Raw genomic sequence first — 18,614 nt, forward strand, 5'->3', positions numbered from 1 at the left:
GACATGTAACGATCAACCTTTTATCTTCACAGAATTCTCCCAAAATCTTTTGTCCAAAAGACAGAGTCTTAGATATTGAAGCTATCTACAACGTTATAGATGACTCCAAGCAGTTTATTTATATAGCTGTCATGGATTACCTCCCTATTGTCATTGACACAAACGCTAAAAGGTTAGTGAGTGTTCACAATGCGTTAGCACATTGCTGTAGTGAAAGAAATATCTAGCTGGCATTTAGTTACTCACTTTGGATAAGTTTCTTAGGGCCCACTTCTGCTCTCAATGAAATCAGTGAGAGGTCTACCATTGACTTAACAGGGACCTAAGATGGAATGTCCAAATGCTGGGTTCTAAGCTGTGGATCATTTGAATATTAAAATATGTCTAGTATGACCATCTATGAGTGACTGAGACACAAGAAAACATCAGTAGAGCTCACTTTGGTTTCTTATGTTACTGTATTCAGTAACCTAGATACAATGGCTATTGGTACTCTGTGAATACCAGATAGCGTGTGTGCAAATGAAGGAGAGAGAGAACATACTGAGGGATGTAATACACAGTATGGAAGTTGTCATAACTTTATTTTAAAAACAGATCTTTTCAAGTACAGCACAGATTGTACATCCAGCCATATTATATTATAGTTAGTTTATGGTAAAAAAAAAAATTTATGCACAATGTGTTTATGGCCTAGATTTTCAAAAGTGCTCAGGCCCTACAAGTGGAGCACTCTCCTTCAGACAAAGCAAAACCTGGTCTTTGGGGCTGCAAGTATTTTGTCAGCAAAAGTGCTGACAAAAAGTATTCATGTGTGCCACCTTTTAAGTACAAGGGTGTGTCGGACCAGCCCCGTCACTAAAAGCTGCATAGTCGAGACATACCCAAAGTATCCAGTAGCTCCCATTACTTTCAGAGGTAGTTGCTGGGAACTGAGCCTTTTGGAACTCTGGCCACTTAATTCAGGTGTCTTAAAGATAGATGCTGCCTCTTTTGAAAATCTATATTTATGTCTTTTTCACCTTCCCATAATTGAAAAAAAATGGGCCAATGGGTCATGTGCACCCTTTCCAAAACCTGAGGCCTGCCATCAGAAATTTGAGACCCACAAGAAAAATTTGAGACAACGTTACTATCCATAGCTATTCTTCTGGTTTTAAAATGGAAGAGATAACTTTAATTGTAGTGCTTCTCTGCTAGGGAGGAGGCAAGGATTTTCTGCACCCTACAGAGGAGCTAGATGATCTGTCCCCATAGCCTGATTAATCCAGGGATCCCATGTGGATTTGTAGGACAATCCACTTGAGGCACAGGCCTATCTATGCAGAGAGGCCCCTTTCCATTTTACTAGCAGCCTGGCTCCAAAGTTGATGCACTGCAGTAGCTTCCCCACCAGCATTATCCCACACCCCCAGCCTCCCATTAAGGATGTTTCTTTGGCAGTCTCCCTAGATCGATGGTAAAAGAGAGCTGCACATCTCACTTGGGTTTCTTGCCAGCCTGTCTCACTGCTGGCTTACTCCCTTTCCATATGTGAGATCTCCAGACTCCTGCTGCATGCTCTGGGCCAAGGAGAGTGGGAATAGTGCTATAGGGACAGATCTTACGTTGCACTGCTGCTCCCCAGTTGTCAGCCAACTCCATTCCTACTCAGCCAAAGAGTATAGGGACCCTATCTTGGGTATCGCTCTTCTCCCCATACCCCTGGCAGGAACTTCTTGACATTGTTGTAGTTCTGGGCCTGCTGGCCTAGAATAGGGGAAAAAGAGAAGCTGACATCAGGCCTTAAAAAGTAAGGAGTTTGCAACTCCTGCTTATAAACTGAGAGGAGCTTCTCACCCTCTCCCTGCCATGGGTAAATAGTGCTTGCTGATAGCGCTCTCTTCACTGGAGCTGTCATTATGGATGTAAAATCCCATTTAACTGGTTAGCTGGTTAAACAGTAGGATAGCCTACATTTAACAAGTTAACTAGATAAAGAGGGGTGGCTGCTCTGGCTCCATCACCCACCGTGTGGCATGCCAGGGACTGGGTCTGCTCCAGCTGGGCTGGAACGCTTACAGAGTACCAGGGACGCAGCTCCTATCTGCAGTGGCCCCAGGAATGCCAAGGGCAGGGATGCTGTAGCTGGGCCAGACTGCCCTGGTCACTGATGCGCCATCAGTGGGGGCACTCCAGCCTGGCCAGAGCAGCCAGTGGCCAGAGCAGAGGGGTTGCTCTAGCCTGGCTGGCCTGAAGCAGCCTGCCCAGTGGCTCACAATGCTCCAGGCTGCTGTAGATGGGGTCAGCTCTGGCTTCGCTGGAGCACCCTCCCACCTGTAGTGGCCCCCCAGATCTGTAACAATGCTTGGCCTGGCAGAGGGTGGGGATGTTCCAGCCTCTACCATTTAACCATAAGCAGTAGGCCTCATCCGTTTAAGATGGGGCCTACCAGTTAACCATTAACATCCCTAGCTGTGATAGCTGCCTTTCATGTTCCAATCTACTTTAACACTCTTTATGGCATGTGCATCACTCTGCTGGGTGTGGGAGGACTAGAAACTCATTTTGCATGAGTCTTTGGATCCCCAGGGGCAGCTCAGCAACCACCCACCCACTGAGAGATCATGCATACTTGCTCACGGGCCCACGGGGCCTCACTGCCCCCAGGAGTGGTTGAGTTTGTGCAAAACATCATGACTTTGATTCCCTAAACTTCAGACAAATGCTGATCATGGTTTGTTCAGTTCCCTAGTGGGGCCAGGTCTGCCTTGGTAAAAAATCAAATTGATTGCTTTTTACCTGAATCTGTGCTGTGCTGTCTCCACAGGTACTGGCCATATTTAGATGGGAAGATAAGAGAAGCTCTAGTGTTACGAAGCATTAAAGTCCGGCTCCTCATAAGTTTCTCAAAGGACACAGATCCCCTTACATTTAACTTTGTTTCATCTCTTAAAGCTATTTGCACGGAGGTTCCCAGCTGTAGTTTAAAAGTTGTAAGTATATATATGTACATATATATTGATTCATAATAAATCTAAAATATTTTCAGTGCACAAAAATGTACCAACAGTAAAAATATTAAGATTATCTGTGTTACTGCTGAAATCTTAAAATTTCATTGAAACCCACCTGAAATGTGCAATTTTGGGCCAAATTTCTCTCTTCTGTAAAGCATGACACTTTTCTTATTTCAATAGACTTTAATGAACTAGTAGCAAAGGTAAATGCATCAGTAACCCCAGCTGGGTCTGCAAGTGAAATATTTTGTTACCCTGTGCTGCGTTCACTGTAATTTCTGATAATATGCCAAGTTACTATTAGATTTCAGTGGTGTTACATGCCCTTACAAGTTTGAATTTGGTCTTCTTTCATCACAATTCCTTTCATTTTACTGTATTGATTTCTGAATGCTCTTCAGTGTTTGGCAACAATTGTACGGAATTTGGATCTCACATGGCTATGATAATAGTAACAGAGACATAGCCGTGATAGTCTATATACTATCCAAACAAAAAAGCAGTCCAGTAGCACTTTAAAGACTAACCGAATAATTTATTAGGTGATGAGTTTTCGTGGGACAGACCCACTTCATGATCTGAAGAAGTGGGTCTGTCCCACAAAAGCTCATCACCTAATAAATTATTTTGTTAGTCTTTAAAGTGCTACTGGACTGCTTTTTTGTTTTAGCTGTGATAATAGTATACGTGCTATAATCATATCATAGGTGATCACTGGACTGCTTCTCTAATTGTGAAATATTGTGATCTGGCAGTCAACTAGACTAGTATCTTTTTCCATTTTTTTCCACAATACATGAAATAAATGCATTTATGTAAAAGAAAATTTGAATGCAGATTTTACATAGACATTATGCAGTTAATTTGAAGTTTTTAATGCAGAACAACTATTACCTGGCCACATTGTACTGACAGTATATAAAGAAGTATTTAATACTGTGGCTGTGTCTAAACTACAGCATGCTTTCGAAAGTCGATCATCCAGATGGCATCTTTTGAAAGACTGGGTTTTGAAAGAGCTCACACATACCCAAAAGCAGATCAATCTTCTGATCCATCCTTATGTAAGATCAAGGTACTCTTTTGAAAGACAGCGTCCACACAGCAATGGGCACCCTTTCAAAAAAACGAGCCAGGAAATTTTGTGGATGGGGCCGCATGGTGGACAAGCCCTTGTGGGTCCTTCAGCCAGCTGCTCCCTTAAAGGGTTCCTCCCAAACACCCCCCACCCTGCACATGCTGAGAGCTGCTCTGCAAACACAGCACTGCAGACCATGTGCCCAGAGTGAAGCCAGGATCCCTCAGACCTCCATGGATCCCCTTCAGGTCCCCAACGGGGATGCCCCCAACAACTAGCTCAGACTGCTGGCCACAATCATCTTCACCGTCCTCTACCTCCTTCGGTGGCCAACCCCTCCTGCCCCAGTCCTGCCGGCCCTCACCATGGGGCACTGTCCATTCCCCACGCCATCCAGCATTGTGGCGCTATCCCACCAGCACTGAGTGATGGGACCAGGTGGTCATGTGTGGGTGGGACGATGAGTGATGGCTCCAGAACCTCCGGATGAGGAAGAAGACACTCCTGGAGCCATGCCACTGGCTGGGCCCCTACCTTCAGCACCAGGACACACAGATGCGGCCCGCATTCCCCGGAGAAAAGTGTTGTGATTTCCACACTGGATAGCCACTGCTCAGTTGGCCACCAGTTTGGGGTGGGCAAGGCCACCATCAGGCCTATCCTCCTGGAAGTAAGCCATGCTCCGGTCACACACCCACCATGTGGGGGGGGCACAGGGGCTCCTGGGCAAGGGGGACCATCAGGGGTTGGGGACAGGGGACAGGGGAGGTGGCAGAGGAAGGGGCCAGCAGGGGAGAGGGTGAAAGAAGGGGCATGGGGCAGGGGCCAGGGATAGGGGACTCAGGGCACCCCACCATGTGCTCACAAGTGTGCATGCCATCCATCCCATGCAGGTTGTCTGGGCAATCAGTGCCATCCTCCTGCAGGGGGTCATCCAAGTTGAGGACTTTGATGCCACCATTGAAGGATTTGATGGCCTGAGTTTCCCCAACTGCTTTGGGGCCCTGTATGGGACCCATATCCCCATCTGGGCCCTGGACCACAGTGAGGGGCAATTCATCAATAGAAAAGGGTACCACTCCAGGCCCTTGTGGACACCAAGGGGAAGTTCATGGAAGTCTGCGTAGGCTGATCCGGGTAAGCCCATGATGTCCGGGTTTTCTGGAACTCCTGGCTCAGCTGCATGATGCAGGAGGGGACCCACATCCCCCCCGTGGGAGCTCCCCACTGGGGATACCACCATGCCCCCCTGCATTGTGGCTGATGCCACCTATCCCCTGCACCTGTGGCTCATGCAGCCCTACAAGACAAACCAACCCCCACCCAGGAGCAGTTCAGTGAGTGCCTGAATAGGGCCCAGAGCACAGTGGAGTGGGCCTTTGTCCGCTGGAATGGGCGATCTCCTCATGCACCTGGAGGTCAGCCACTGGAACATGCTCACCATGGTGGGGGCCATGCTGTGCACGTCACAATATCGTGGAGAGCAAGCAAGAGCCATTCATGCAGGGGTGGGCTGCTGAGGCCATGGCCAGCTGGCCAGTGCCCCAGGCCATCAGGCACACCGGGACAGGGTGTGGGTCAGGGAGGCCTTCAGGGCAGCCTTTGCAAGGGCACCCCAATGATCCTCCCCCACGCACCCTCCACAATGACCCCCCCAATGCACATGCCCCACCTCTCCCCACTACATGCACACCCCTCACCACTGCCTCCCATACCTCCCCTCATCCCTCACCCACCTATCACATGAGACATGGGGGTGGTTATAGATAGATTTGTTAACTCTCAAAGCAGAACTTCTTTGAACAATAACACGAATGGGGAGGGGTAATATATGGGGTCCATGGGGGAACTATGTACAGTGCAGCGGGAGGGGGTGGGGGCCTCATTCTTCCACAGGGGTAGGAAGCCGTGAGCCATGCCAGCTGCGGGAGCCCATACTGCCTCAGGTCCAGGGTCCCTGGCAGGGCTGGGATGGAGCTGGCCCCACAGGGAGGTAGGGGCATTGCAGGAGTGCTGTGGCCACAGGGTCAGCAGGAGGAGCAGGGGGCGAGGGGAGCTGGCCCAGCATGGCCTGCCCGTCATGAGCAGCTGGGCCAGTTCCACCAGGGCAGCTGTGGGGAGGTTGGGCAGGCGCAGGACAATGAGGTTGCGGGTGGCGGGGGCTCAGCAGGGTTCATGATGTATGGCAGGGGTGGGCTCTCAACAAGGGTCTGGGTGAGTCTGCAAGGCTGCCTCCTCCTCCTTTTCTCTGTGACAGCAGTGGCATGGCCTCCTTGTGTGGGCCCACCCAGGCAGCAGCTCTTGCAGTGCCCCAGCCCCCATGGCACTTGGTGGGGGGCTTCCCTGGCCCTGGACGAGGCTCACCTGGACAGAAGGGGTTAGACAGAAAGGGAGAGAGAGCAACCCATCAGTCCCATGACATGGCTGCATGGGCTGTACCTTCCCCCCCGCCCGTGGTCAACCTCCCCCCAGTAGCCTGGGGATCCTGGGAGATCATGGACACCAGGGGGTCCTCACATGGATGGGCCACATGCTGGGTGTGGTCTGTCCCTGTCAGTCCCACTGGGCTTGTGGGTTGTGGTACTGTCTATGGGAGGGGGTGCTGAGTGCCACAAGTGGGCCACTCCATGGCCTGGGAGTTGTGGCCAGCTGGGATGCATTGGGATGGGCTGGCAACTGTGTGGCTGGCCCACTGCCACCTGTGTGAGCGGTGGCCCCACCCCCGGTCCAGGGTGTTCAAATCACCAGTTACCTACCTGAGAGTCTCTGGAGGACTTCGGAGGTGGCCCAGATGGAGGGGGCCTGGCTTGAGGAGCCTAGAACCAAATAGGAAGAAGGGGCTTTGGAAGTCGGAGGGGACCTTTCAAGAGGACCTCCCCACCGTCTACATGGGCAGCATGCATCCTGAAAGCGGCACTTTCACAGTGTGCGCGGCTGCCGTTATGCTAATGAGGAATAGTGTCTATTTCAAAATAGCTATTTTGAAATAGGGGCTGTACAGACAGGGAATATATTTCAAAATATGCCATAGTGCATCCAATGGTTCTATTTTGAAATAGGCTCTATGGGTGTATATACTATTGTTCAAAATAGCTAAGTGCTAAAAGAAAATAAGAATAAGGTTTCCTTCGAAAACGGGATTTATTTTTGAAAGAGCCATGTCTACGCTGCTTTTCTTCTTTCGAAAGAAGCTTATTTCAAAAGAATAATATGCAAATGAGATGCCATATATGTAAATCTGCACCTCATTTTCATTTTCAATGTCTCTCATTTGCATGCCTCTTTTGAAAGAGGAATGCTAGTGTAGACGTCTCTTTTGTGTGTAGCTGTGTAATTTTGAAATAAGCTATTTTGGAATAGCTCTTCTGGAATAGCTTATTTCAAAAATCAGATTGCTGTGTAGAAAAGCCTAAATAACATACTTCCATTATTGAACCACACATAACCTATTGTCATAGAAACACTCCTGACTGTGGCAGCAAATTAAGTAAAAGGCTGAACCTTCTTAGGGAGAGTATAAATTCCTAGGAGCTACTTATTTTTTATTTGGGACCTCAGGGGCTGGGGTTGGGAGTGGAAGCACCCACTGCCACCACTTCCCCAGGGCTTGGGGCCAGGAGTGACAACTACCTCCCCTTCCCCAGGGCTCTGAGTCAGGAGCGCCCACAGCTGCTGCTTTCCCAGGGCTCGGGGTGGGTAGCGCCTGCAGCTGCCACTTTCCCAGGGCTCCAGGTCATGGCTGCTACCCCTTGGCCTCCCTGCAACCCTAACCCATCCCAGGCTTGACCTCCCCTACTGCCCCAGCTCACCACCCAAGCCCCCAGTTTGTGTGAATTTTGAAGCATGAGTATCTTGGAGGACTTCTGTATGCTGTACCATCAAATTTTGCTGGACTATCTCTTTATATGGGACCATTTTTGCAAGATACCAGACCATCAGGGTTTCCAGACTATCAGAGGCTGGATTAAAGGAATTTTACTGTAGTTAAAATGCCAGATATGTGAGATATTTGATGGTAAAATGCTGGATAAGACAGAGTTTACTGCAATTACCTTTATCTGTGGGACATTGTGAGTCAGCCTTTATAGAAAAACCTGCAGTTATTTCCAGATGAAAAGAATGTTTCTGGGTCAAACAGGAGTTATGTGTGAAATGATCCTTTTCCTTTGGGCTTTCTGCTTTTGGCGTTTTGGGCCAGTGATCAGTTTACTTTATGAAACACAAATAGCACATCTAATTTAGTATTGCAGATTTCATCATATTTGGTATGCAGATAGATTAAAATAGAAAGGTCTGTGGTAGTTCCATAGATATAACCCTTTCAGAAATTCCACTGCATTGTAAAATTAATGGTGTGGGTGTTTTTCTTGTATGGAAAGTTTGACGGTTGCAGATTACAGACTTAATCTTGAAGTTACTGAGATGGGCATGTAGCCAGTTGTAAACTATGAAACATAGAAATATATTATTAATGGGGTTCATTGGCTTGCCTGATAACCTGTGTCCTGAGGCTGAGGAAATGAGCATTAAACAAATTTCTGGCTCTCATCTTATAGAAAAGGATGTTTTTGGTGTTCATTGTATTGCCCTTTTTCATCCCATTGCATTGCTGCTATCATACCATAGTCTCACACTTTGTATATGTTAATTATTTTACTTACTCTCAAAGCATATGTGGTATCAAGAGCAAAAACAATTTGGTTATAAAATGAAGCATAGAATTTTACAAGAATGAAACAATCTCCTATAAACCAAAGTCATTAGTTGTGTAATATTAACTCATTCTCAGTTTAAAATGCGCGGAGGGGGTTGTGTTTTTTTGTATTTTTTTCATTTTCAAATATCAAGAAGGGTTTTCATTAACCTGGTTATCGTTTTTCCTGACTACAGAAATTCTTTGATCTTGAAGAAGAGAATGCTTGCATTCTCAAAGAACAGAAGAATGCTTCTCTTCCTAAATTAAATCGGAACAAATATATGGTGACTGACAGAGCTGCTTATATCGGTAAGCCAATCCACATCTCTGTCAGTTCTAATTAATACATTATAGCTTTGGGGCCCAATGTCTGAAAAAATGATTGATCGTAAGTAGGTATTAACTCATTAAAAACCCCATTTGGGTAAAGAATCTGTGTCTTTGAAGACTAGACATAAAGTGGAAAATTCCTATTTTCAATACAAGGCTGCTTCTCAGTTCTGGGGTGAAGTAGTTGAATTTCTTCCTTCCAATGGATTGTTTCCCAAGGGAATAGTAATGTTTTGAATCACTAAGAGTAGACTTAAAAGCAATCATAGAATGTACTTTAAGGAACAGCCCTGCCTTGGTTTGGGAATTAATTGACTAGATTGATTAGATCACCCAACCGCAAATTTCTATGAAGACCAACTAGCCTCACAATTTGCCATGTCATCAGTATGTTTGGTGTATCTTCAGAAGTATAGGAAAAGCTGGCACACTACTCATTCTTTCTAAGGCTATGTCTACACTATGATACAAAATTTGAATTTAAGGCAGTTAGCTCGACATTACTGTGTCACTGTCTTCACTGTAAATAGCTCGATTTAGGAAGCACTAATAACGATGTGTTAGCATTGTTGAAACTGGCTGGATGTAGCATCAAGTTCAAATTTAAAAGTCCAAATGATGGCCAGTGTGGAAGCACCATGTCTTAAAATCAAATTCCTTAACCTTCAGAGGTGTCCCGTATGTATCCCACAATTCCCCTCAGTCCTCCGCTCTGGCTGCTTCCATCTCTGCTGCTCTCCAGGTGCTCAGGAATTAAGTAATAGGAAGCCCGCAAATGTGAAATTGGCACCATGGCTGTTGAGTCATGCTTGTGTGAGAGGCGGGGAAACTTCTCTTTTTCTTTGCTATCAGCACTGTGAGCACATCTACCCATTCAAAATAGCCCCAACATGGAGTTTGTGGTTCTGTCTCTACCTCTGCAAGCTGAGCACTTGTTTTTTTTTTCTGCCCTGGTGCCAGCCCCTACCCCACTGCACCACGTGTCAGCTAAGCTGTTGTGGGGGATCATGCATGAAAGAGAGACCAAGAAACTTCTTTTCTGTGGTTTACATCTGTGCAGAGCCTGCCCCCGCCTATCGGTGCTATGCAGTCAGGGCTTTTCCTGTTCTCAGCCACATCACATGGCCAGCTTCTGACTCAGTAAAAGGATGTGTCTGCTGTTCAGTGTGGACCATACTGCCAGGCAGCAGCAAGTCCTGGTTTGCCTGTGGTGAGGCTCCAAGGGCAGGAAAGATTTCAGGTGCTGGCTGTCACCCAGGGAAAGTCTCCCCCAGCAGCTAAGATTTCTGGGGCTTGCTACTAATTGGGGAACCATTTCAGTTGGCTCTGCAGCCACATACCCCACATCCCCTGAACAAAAAGATTTTGGGACCATGTCAACTGACCCATCATCCTCTGATCCATCCAACCTCCCCATGGGATGAGGGGGTCTGACACCCTGCCAGTCAATTGGGGCTGGCCCCCACATCTGAGCACCACCACTTGTTGAAATTTGGCAAGCCCAATCCCCCATGTTGGACAACTCTGTGTAGTATAGTGGGAAGCCCAAAAGCTTTTTCCTAACCTTTTCTATCCTCCTTCTTCAAGCTTTGGCCCCCTTAACATAGGAAGAGTTGTTGGAGGGCCAGTTGAGAAGACCCAGACAGCGGAGTGATCCCAGGCCACAGAAGCTGTGTAATGGACCGGGAAGCCAAAAACCCTGCCTTATAAAATCTCTTTTTTGAAACCTTTACTATCTTCCTCTTTCTTCAAGTGTTACATTGTTCCTGTATTATTTTCAGGGATCATATGTAATTAAGGGAGGGAGGACAGTGACTGGAGGACCAATTGAGAAGACTCAGACACCTGCTGCTCTTTGTAAAATTGTTGATAATTCAGTTATAGCTACAGTGATAAAAAGCAATTCAGTTATAGAAACAAGAGATTCCGGTTATTTCGGTGATCTCTGTTGATGCCCTACTTTTCCTTCCTTCCTTCCTTCTGGAAAAATGGCCTTTTGCTTTCCATGGAAGGGGAATGAGAGCAATGTAATGTGGGAAGATGTTGTCAGATGCCCACAACTACTTGTGGGGCATTTTTTCCCATGCTTCACCAGCAAAAATACCCAGAATGCCATGGGGCTGAGGAAACTGTGGGATAGATTCCCACAATGCACTGCTGCAGCAGTCAATTACTGGCAATTGCGTGTGGCAGCAAGGAGTCAACTTTGTGGAGAGCCTGTGGGGAGGTGAGGATACTCAAATTCGAATTTATAAAACTTAACATTACAAAATTGATTTTAATAAATTCAAATTTATTTCATACTATAGACGTAGCCTAATTTACCCCAGGGACAGAGGCTGCATACTGTAGTACTTGATTTCAGAGTATCTGCATCATATTGTACATGGTTTTTGTTCACAGTCTGAAAGGTCTTACGAAGAAGGTACATGCATATTTAACCAATGTCTTTATGCAGCTCAGTGTAATAGTTGGTTTTATTTATTAAATGGAGTAGTAAAATCTCTTCAAGGAAAAGCAAGCAATAGAAGTTATTTACATTTACATTCTTGGATTTATTAAAGTCTTTGGAGTAGAAATCTATTACTGTTTAATTCACCGGTAGTTTCCACCTTGCCTAAAAATGAAGAGCACAACTCAAATAGCTGACCTGAGAAAGGGGTAGATCAATGATGTTTCTTTAGCATTTGGGCAGTTAGTGGTTGACATCTCCTGAAGCTCAATATCATTGGATTTGATGTGACTTTAAATCCAAAATCCTGCCTGAGCCAGACTTAATGCAGGGTTTTGACAGTTGTCTCTTCTTAAAGATATGCATCGCTGAGTCATTAAAAACATAAACATTTCCATATCAAAACAAAACAGTGATTTTTCTGCTCCAGTGTCCTACAGGTTCTGGCAGTGGCCGATACCAGACATGCATGCTTCAGAAAAAGGAGCTGAAAACCATGCAATGACATTTATGGAACAATCTGCTCCTTCAAGAAAGTTTCTCCCTAATACCATTCTATCCTGAAGGTTTATACCCTTGATAAAACACTTTGTTTACTTACTTTCATTTTTAATATTCTTACTCTTGTAATTCTAGGTACTCTCATTATCATATAAGTATCCATTCCTGTCTGAGCCCTGCTAAGATTTTGGCCGTAGTAGCATCTTTTGAGAATGATTATCACGGGCTAATTGTGCATTTTGTTTAAAAAAAAGCCTTCAGGTCAGGTGTAGCTGCTGTTGATGTGCCAAGGATAACTAAACTAAACGAAAGGATTAAATTAAAATTTTCAGTTCAAGTTTAAGCACTTAGGCTTCTTTTGGTGATGGGTTCTCAACTTACATTATTTAAAATTACAGGAAAATTCAAAGATCAGTGTTCCCAGTCTGGGAGCTGGGATAAAGTCTTACTTTTTCAGAAAGGTCATTTGGTTTTTTTGAATGTATTGATGTTATCAGGGGCTTGTGGGATGCCAGATGAGGTTATTTTTAAATAGGTTTGTTTCCCAAAGACTGTTGTGTATGGCTAGATGAGTATAGTCCCTGAAAAGGCAAAATGTACATTATCAGTCCTCTTTTCTTTCCTTGCAGCAGGCCTGGTTCCATTCCAGTAGTCAGGTTAAGGTAGGAAGTGGGGTGTCCAGTCACTGACTAGAGCAGGGAGCCTATCACTGAGGACACCCATTGTATTAAGCCACCACCACAGGGATTGGGGGGTGGGGGTGGAGGGGGGTGATGAGATAGGTGGCAACATTCCCCTCACACAGTATTGAGATAACTCCTTCTCCCCCTTTGTGTTGAAGCTGTAACCCCTGAAGATCTCCTGAGCATGCAGCCCATTTCCTTGGACTGCACACTGAGCTGAAGGTTTGAGCCATGTACCACGGCTCCTTCAAATCCGTCACCTTGTTACATTTGCTGAGGATCAAAAGAATTGATAGTGTTATAAACAAATTTCGTCATAAACTCTTTCCCATGCGCAAAGTCCTGTGTTCTGTCACTGCATCTTTACCTCCTTGCCTCGCATTTGTAATGTCACCAAATCCTGTTGCTTTCTATATAACCTCCATAAAATACATCCATTGCTCTTATTGCCAAAGCCCTCTTCAGATCCTTATCATGTCTCATCTTGACTACTGCACCTGCCTCCTCTCTGGCCTCCTGACCACCTTTTGTACTGTCCAAAATGATGTCCCCTAAGCCACGGGTGAGCAAACTTTTTGCGTTGGGCCCCACTTTTCATCCCTGCAATTAGCAGGCCCCCACTACCCTCCCGTCCAATGCAATTCAAACTGATGAAAATTTCAGTTATGTTCATATGAAAATGAAGACTCCTGCACCACCTTAAAGACTAACATTTATTTGGGCATAACATTTTGTGTGGAGAAAACAATTGATCAGATGCAGGGAGTGGCAATCACCCTGTTTCGTTCATTCCTTCTGAAGCATCTGGCACTGGCAGGAGACAGCATATTGGGCTAGATGGACTGTTGATCAGAATCTAAGGCCTATGCAATTTGACAGACTTTGATAAGGCCCCTGCTACTCACAATCGAGATTTCAGGGAAGAGAAAGAATATAAAAGTATATTGCTGGCAAATGCAAAAAGGTAAATGAAGAAAGGTACTGTCTATATTATGAAATCTCTGCAGCTGAAAATCTATTTTGTGCTTCAAAATGAAATAGCTTTTCATTGTATAGTTGTATTGTTTCAAACCTGGCACCTACGCATTTCAAAAATCTCGTGAGATAAAGAGGAAGAAAACAGAGAAAATATTTTGAGACATAATGAAAGATATTCCTACTACAAAGGTTGCAAGATAGCCACCCATGCTGGTCCTGTAAGGCACAACAGTGCAGTCTGATGGCGAGTTATGGGTTTAGATTAACTCTCTGGGACTCTGTTGACGTTGCCACTTACATCAGCATAAGTTATGTCACAAGCCACATCAACGCTAGCCACTGTTTTGAAATTTCAGGCCCTCCTTTGGAAGAGAGCACAGAGCATCTACACACTCTGTGCGCTCTTTCAAAAGGAAGATTGAAAGAACACGCCCCAGCTTTAGAAAACGGCTCTTCCAAACGTGAAACAGGAAAAGCCCCCCCTTTCGAAAGGCTCTTTTGAAAGAAGATGTGCGTAGTGTCCACTACCCACTCTTTCCAAGGAGCAGGGTGTGCAGTGGTGCAGGTCAGCTGGGATGCAGAGAAGTGCTGCCCAGCGCCTGCAGAGATCGACAGTCTGTGCGTGCAGCAACCCTTCAAACCATATGGACCCAGAAGCCCCATTGCAGGAAGCTGAGAGTGTACAGGCAGCAACTTTGCACATGCTGCCCCTGCACACCCTGGCGAGACTCCCAGCAGCTCCCTGAGCATGATGGCCAGCAGCCAGACAGGTCAGCAGCCCCAGCCCCGCCCCCCTCAACTTTGCCCAGGTCTTGCAGGGATCCAATCAGGGAGGGAAAAAGCAAGTCTCCTCCTGGACGGAGCATGAGGTCTGGGACCTCCTGGGCCTATGGCAGGAGGACGGGGTCCTCTGTGAAATGGGTACAAAGCGGTGGAACATGGCCACTTTCACCCAGCTGGCCGAGGGCCTGAGTCCCCATGGCCACCCAGTCCCCACTCCTGACCAAGTCAGGAGCAAAATGAAGGAGTTGTGGCAGGGATACACCCAGGCTTGGGACTCAGCCACCCAGTCGGGGGCAGTGCCCACTTTATGCTCATTCTACAAGGAGCTGTGGGAGCCTCTTGGTGCCACAGGACACCACCTTCCCGCCTGCTGTCTTGGACACCTCCAGCGAGGAGCCTGAGCACAGGGATGGCAATGAGCTGGGACTGTCGGCCAGCCCCGCCACGCCAGGGCCAGAGCTGGAGCCAGCTGTTGAGTGATTTGAACTATAGCTGGGATTGCAAATGTAGTTTTGTTAACAGCACTTGAAAAAGATTGTCACTGGTGACTTTTAAGCGGGTATAACTTATGGCATATGTCCAAATAAGAAAGCAAGGACTTGTCTATCCTTACAACACTGGAGTGGCTCTACTGTAGCAGTTCAAGGAGAATACTACTTATACGGGAAAGAGAGCTTCTCTTGCCAATGTAGATACTCCACCTCCCCAAGAGGCACCAGTTGTGTCAATGAGAGAAACCCCCCATTGACAGAGCACTGTCTATACCATCAGGTCTGTTGGTATGACTGTTGCTCAGGAGTGTAGGTTTTCCACACCTCAGCACAACATAGTTCTACCAATGTAAGTTTGGAGTAGTCAGGGCCAAGACTAAATTGGAAGGTGAAGAAGGGGACAGTTTAAATTGTGTTTCTAAACTTGGTAACAAGTGTCTGGATGTAGGTATTGTTATGAATTGTTGAGAAGCACAGCTCTCTCTAATCTTTTCCATCCATGTTCAGAATACATTTTTATGTGCAGTGAAGCATGTGTGAATGTGCACCACCAGTCAAAATAAAACCTAGCTGTGGGGTCTCTGCTAATCAGCTGGGTGGCATTTGAATCTCTCCTGAGCAGTTGCACAAGGGCACAGCTTACAGAGAGCCTTGCTGGGAAGTGTTATGGCTCCAGTTCTGAGTTGGCCTTCCATGGCAAGGATCCCTGAGCTCTTCCAGGTGCCGAGCAATTCATTAGGATTCAGGGATCCACTCTAGTGGACCCTGATGCAAAAGTAGGATTTAAGTCAGTCAGCAGGATCAAATATTAAACCTTTGCAGATATCAATGTCCACATATTTATTCGTCACCTTTTCAGTATCTGACTGTTTTGTACCTCTTTGAGAATTCAACACTGAAAGATGATCCAACCAGTAATAGTGATACTTATAAATTTAGACTTATGGAAATCTATTGTAGTTCCAGTGACTCACAAAGAAAAATACCTACCAGTTTCATTCTCTCTGTATAGCTTGTATGTTTTTCATTAATCTCGTTGCCCATTTTTGCCTTATTATCACTGAAATTGAACCATTTCTTACATTTGACTTTATGCAGTGTATGGTCCCAATATCATCTGCCCAGAGATGACATCCCAAGTGTGTCTTCCTGGGTTTTAAAAGGGGGCTTTTCTCACCTGGGTGATGGCAGCTACCTCCCAGGGTCAGGAAATCTGTGACCTTGGGGAGCTTTTAAGCAGAAGTGTATAAAGGCAAGGTGTTTTTAAGGTGTCTTGCAGTACCCCGCCTTCTGCCCTTGGAGTGTCAGAGTGGAGAACAGCTTTGACAAATGTACTTCAGCTAAGTAACTTTTTCCTGAGCTGTCAGGGAAGATACTTACATTCCTGTAATTGGATTGGAAAGAGAGGTGCAGGAGTGGGAAGAAATACTAAATTTTGTTGGATTGCCCTTTTAAAATAGCTTTTTATGCTTCTGTCTCATTGTGTATTCTTTTCATTTATTTATAGGTAATTTTGACTGGGTGGGAAATGATTTTACTCAGAATGCTGGAGCTGGCCTTGTTATCAACCAAACAGAAGTGGAGAACAACACAAGCATCATTAGGCAACTGAAAGCTGTGTTTGAAAGGGACTGGTATTCACACTATGCCAAAAGTTTGCAGCCAACAAAAATCCCAAACTGCTTAAACCACAAATTTAACAAAGCAGTGGCAAATAAGACTGCCGTGAATTAAACAAAAAACTATTTTCCTGTCTGACGAATGAAGAAATACATTAGGGTGGATACCCTATTTCATATTTACAGAGAAGAGACTAAAAAAGAAAAAACAATAGCAAAAAGCACACTTATTGTAAAATGTAAACTATATTCTCTATATTGAATTATTTACAACTTTTAAACTTATTACTTCGGACACTGAATGTCATTTATGCTTCAACACTGATTTTTCACATTTGAATTTAAAAGTGTACTTTGATTCCTCCCATTCAGTTTTAGGACTCTTCCTACCTCCCATCCTGGTTAGAGTGAACCTGGAGACAGAACTGAAAGCTGAGCTAAGAAGTGTCATTCTAAGAGCATCTCTTATTGATACAAAATGGAGGACAGACTTCTCCCATAGCATAAAGATATAAGTTTAAGCAAGTTATTCTCCCATGTAAATCATTCCCTCCAAGTGTATGACCATCCAAGCAGACGTGGATAGTTTTGAACAGGTAGTTTGCTATCAATATCTAATTACCTCTTTTACGCCATCCTCAATATGTATTAAAGCTAGCTGTTAGCTTCTTTGTCATCTCCTATAACATATTTCTTTTGTCCAAACAACTTTCACTATAATCCCTTCCCCCAAACCTCTTACTAACACATTTAAACAAACGTATTAATTAAAATTCCCTTTACCCACATGGTTATACCAATCTCTCTTTAATTATGAAATCCATGGATTCTGAGGATGTTTTTTTACAAAGATCTATTATAATGTTCAGGGCTGTCTTTTGTCTGCTCTACAATGTGATTTTCCTAATGAAGTGTTTCTCAGGAGTGAGGCAATTTTCTGTAGCATCATTGTTTGAAAAAAGCAAAACAACCACCCCAAAATTCTTAACTGATACTTTCTGAAAAAGGTGAAGGACTGTGCAAAGCTGCATAGTGATTTTAGTGAAAATTTTTGCAGTTTTTTTCTAGCTGATTTGACACCTGACAAAATTTGCTTTGTTACTTTTGAAACAAATTGAACAAACATGAAAAACATCCTTTTGTGAAATGGTGGTTTTGCATCAAAAGAGGTTTTTCAATTTCTTGTATTTTTTATTGGTAAACCAATGTCTATTCAAATGAATTTTTGATGCCATGTCTTAGGTATAGCTATTCAGCAAGTGAAAATCAACACAGGTCTGTTGACTTCAAGAGTGCTGCTGAATTACACCAGCGAAGGAACTAAGCTTTGATATATGATTCTTTCCTAAAAATGACTCCAAAAATAGTACATTTTTAATTGGAAGAACAGCGTGTTTCTATTCACTTTTGTATGTGCTTTGATTATTGACCAGAAATTACCTTTCAATTTCTTCACATGAAATTGAGCTATGAAAGTGAGCTGGTTCTGTATTTTCTTGTGCATCAATAGAAGCCTTTCCTGAGATCCTATCTGATTTCACCTGCATGTGTGTCACTGAGAATATATTTTGAAAGAAATAGGTATGCAGAGAGATAGGGTGCAGTTTAATATACCTTACAGAATCTTTATTAAGACCCCAGCATGACTTGTCTAACTTTGAATTTGCCGTATTGTCAGTTAGAAAAAAACATAATTTTATTTGTAAACTGGTACCCACTTGCACTTTTCTGCTCTTACTTTTCAGTCGAGCCACACTTTAAAAGTAGGACTATTTATGAGGGAGCACAGCTCATTTTTATTCAGAAATGACTGTATATTTGAGAGGCAATTGTTTAGGTTTTGTAGTAATGAAACAACACATCTACATCACATGGTAATGAAATACCAAAATTTCAATATCTATCATGTCATGCTTTATGGCAAATATGTTGCATGGCCATAAAAATGAATAACAAATCACTCATATTCAACAAAGTGAATCAAGCCATGCATTTCAGTAATGG

General features: G+C 44.6%; 1 protein-coding gene across 2 annotated transcripts in view; it reads left to right on the top strand.

Annotated features, from left to right (window-relative positions):
• The window catches only part of PLD5 (phospholipase D family member 5), a 331,439-nt gene extending 314,058 nt beyond the window's left edge, over positions 1-17,381 (top strand). For both annotated transcript variants that reach the window (XM_074988635.1, XM_074988633.1), the window contains 4 exons: positions 33-172; positions 2,810-2,975; positions 8,968-9,082; positions 16,499-17,381. In XM_074988635.1, coding sequence (XP_074844736.1) covers positions 33-172; positions 2,810-2,975; positions 8,968-9,082; positions 16,499-16,725 — 648 coding nt within the window. In that variant the 3' untranslated portion in view covers positions 16,726-17,381. The remainder of the gene's footprint in view (positions 1-32; positions 173-2,809; positions 2,976-8,967; positions 9,083-16,498) is intronic.
• Positions 17,382-18,614: the final 1,233 nt, after the last annotated feature.

The sequence above is a fragment of the Carettochelys insculpta genome, chromosome 3 (assembly GCF_033958435.1).
Source record: "Carettochelys insculpta isolate YL-2023 chromosome 3, ASM3395843v1, whole genome shotgun sequence".
Classification (NCBI taxonomy): domain Eukaryota; kingdom Metazoa; phylum Chordata; order Testudines; family Carettochelyidae; genus Carettochelys; species Carettochelys insculpta.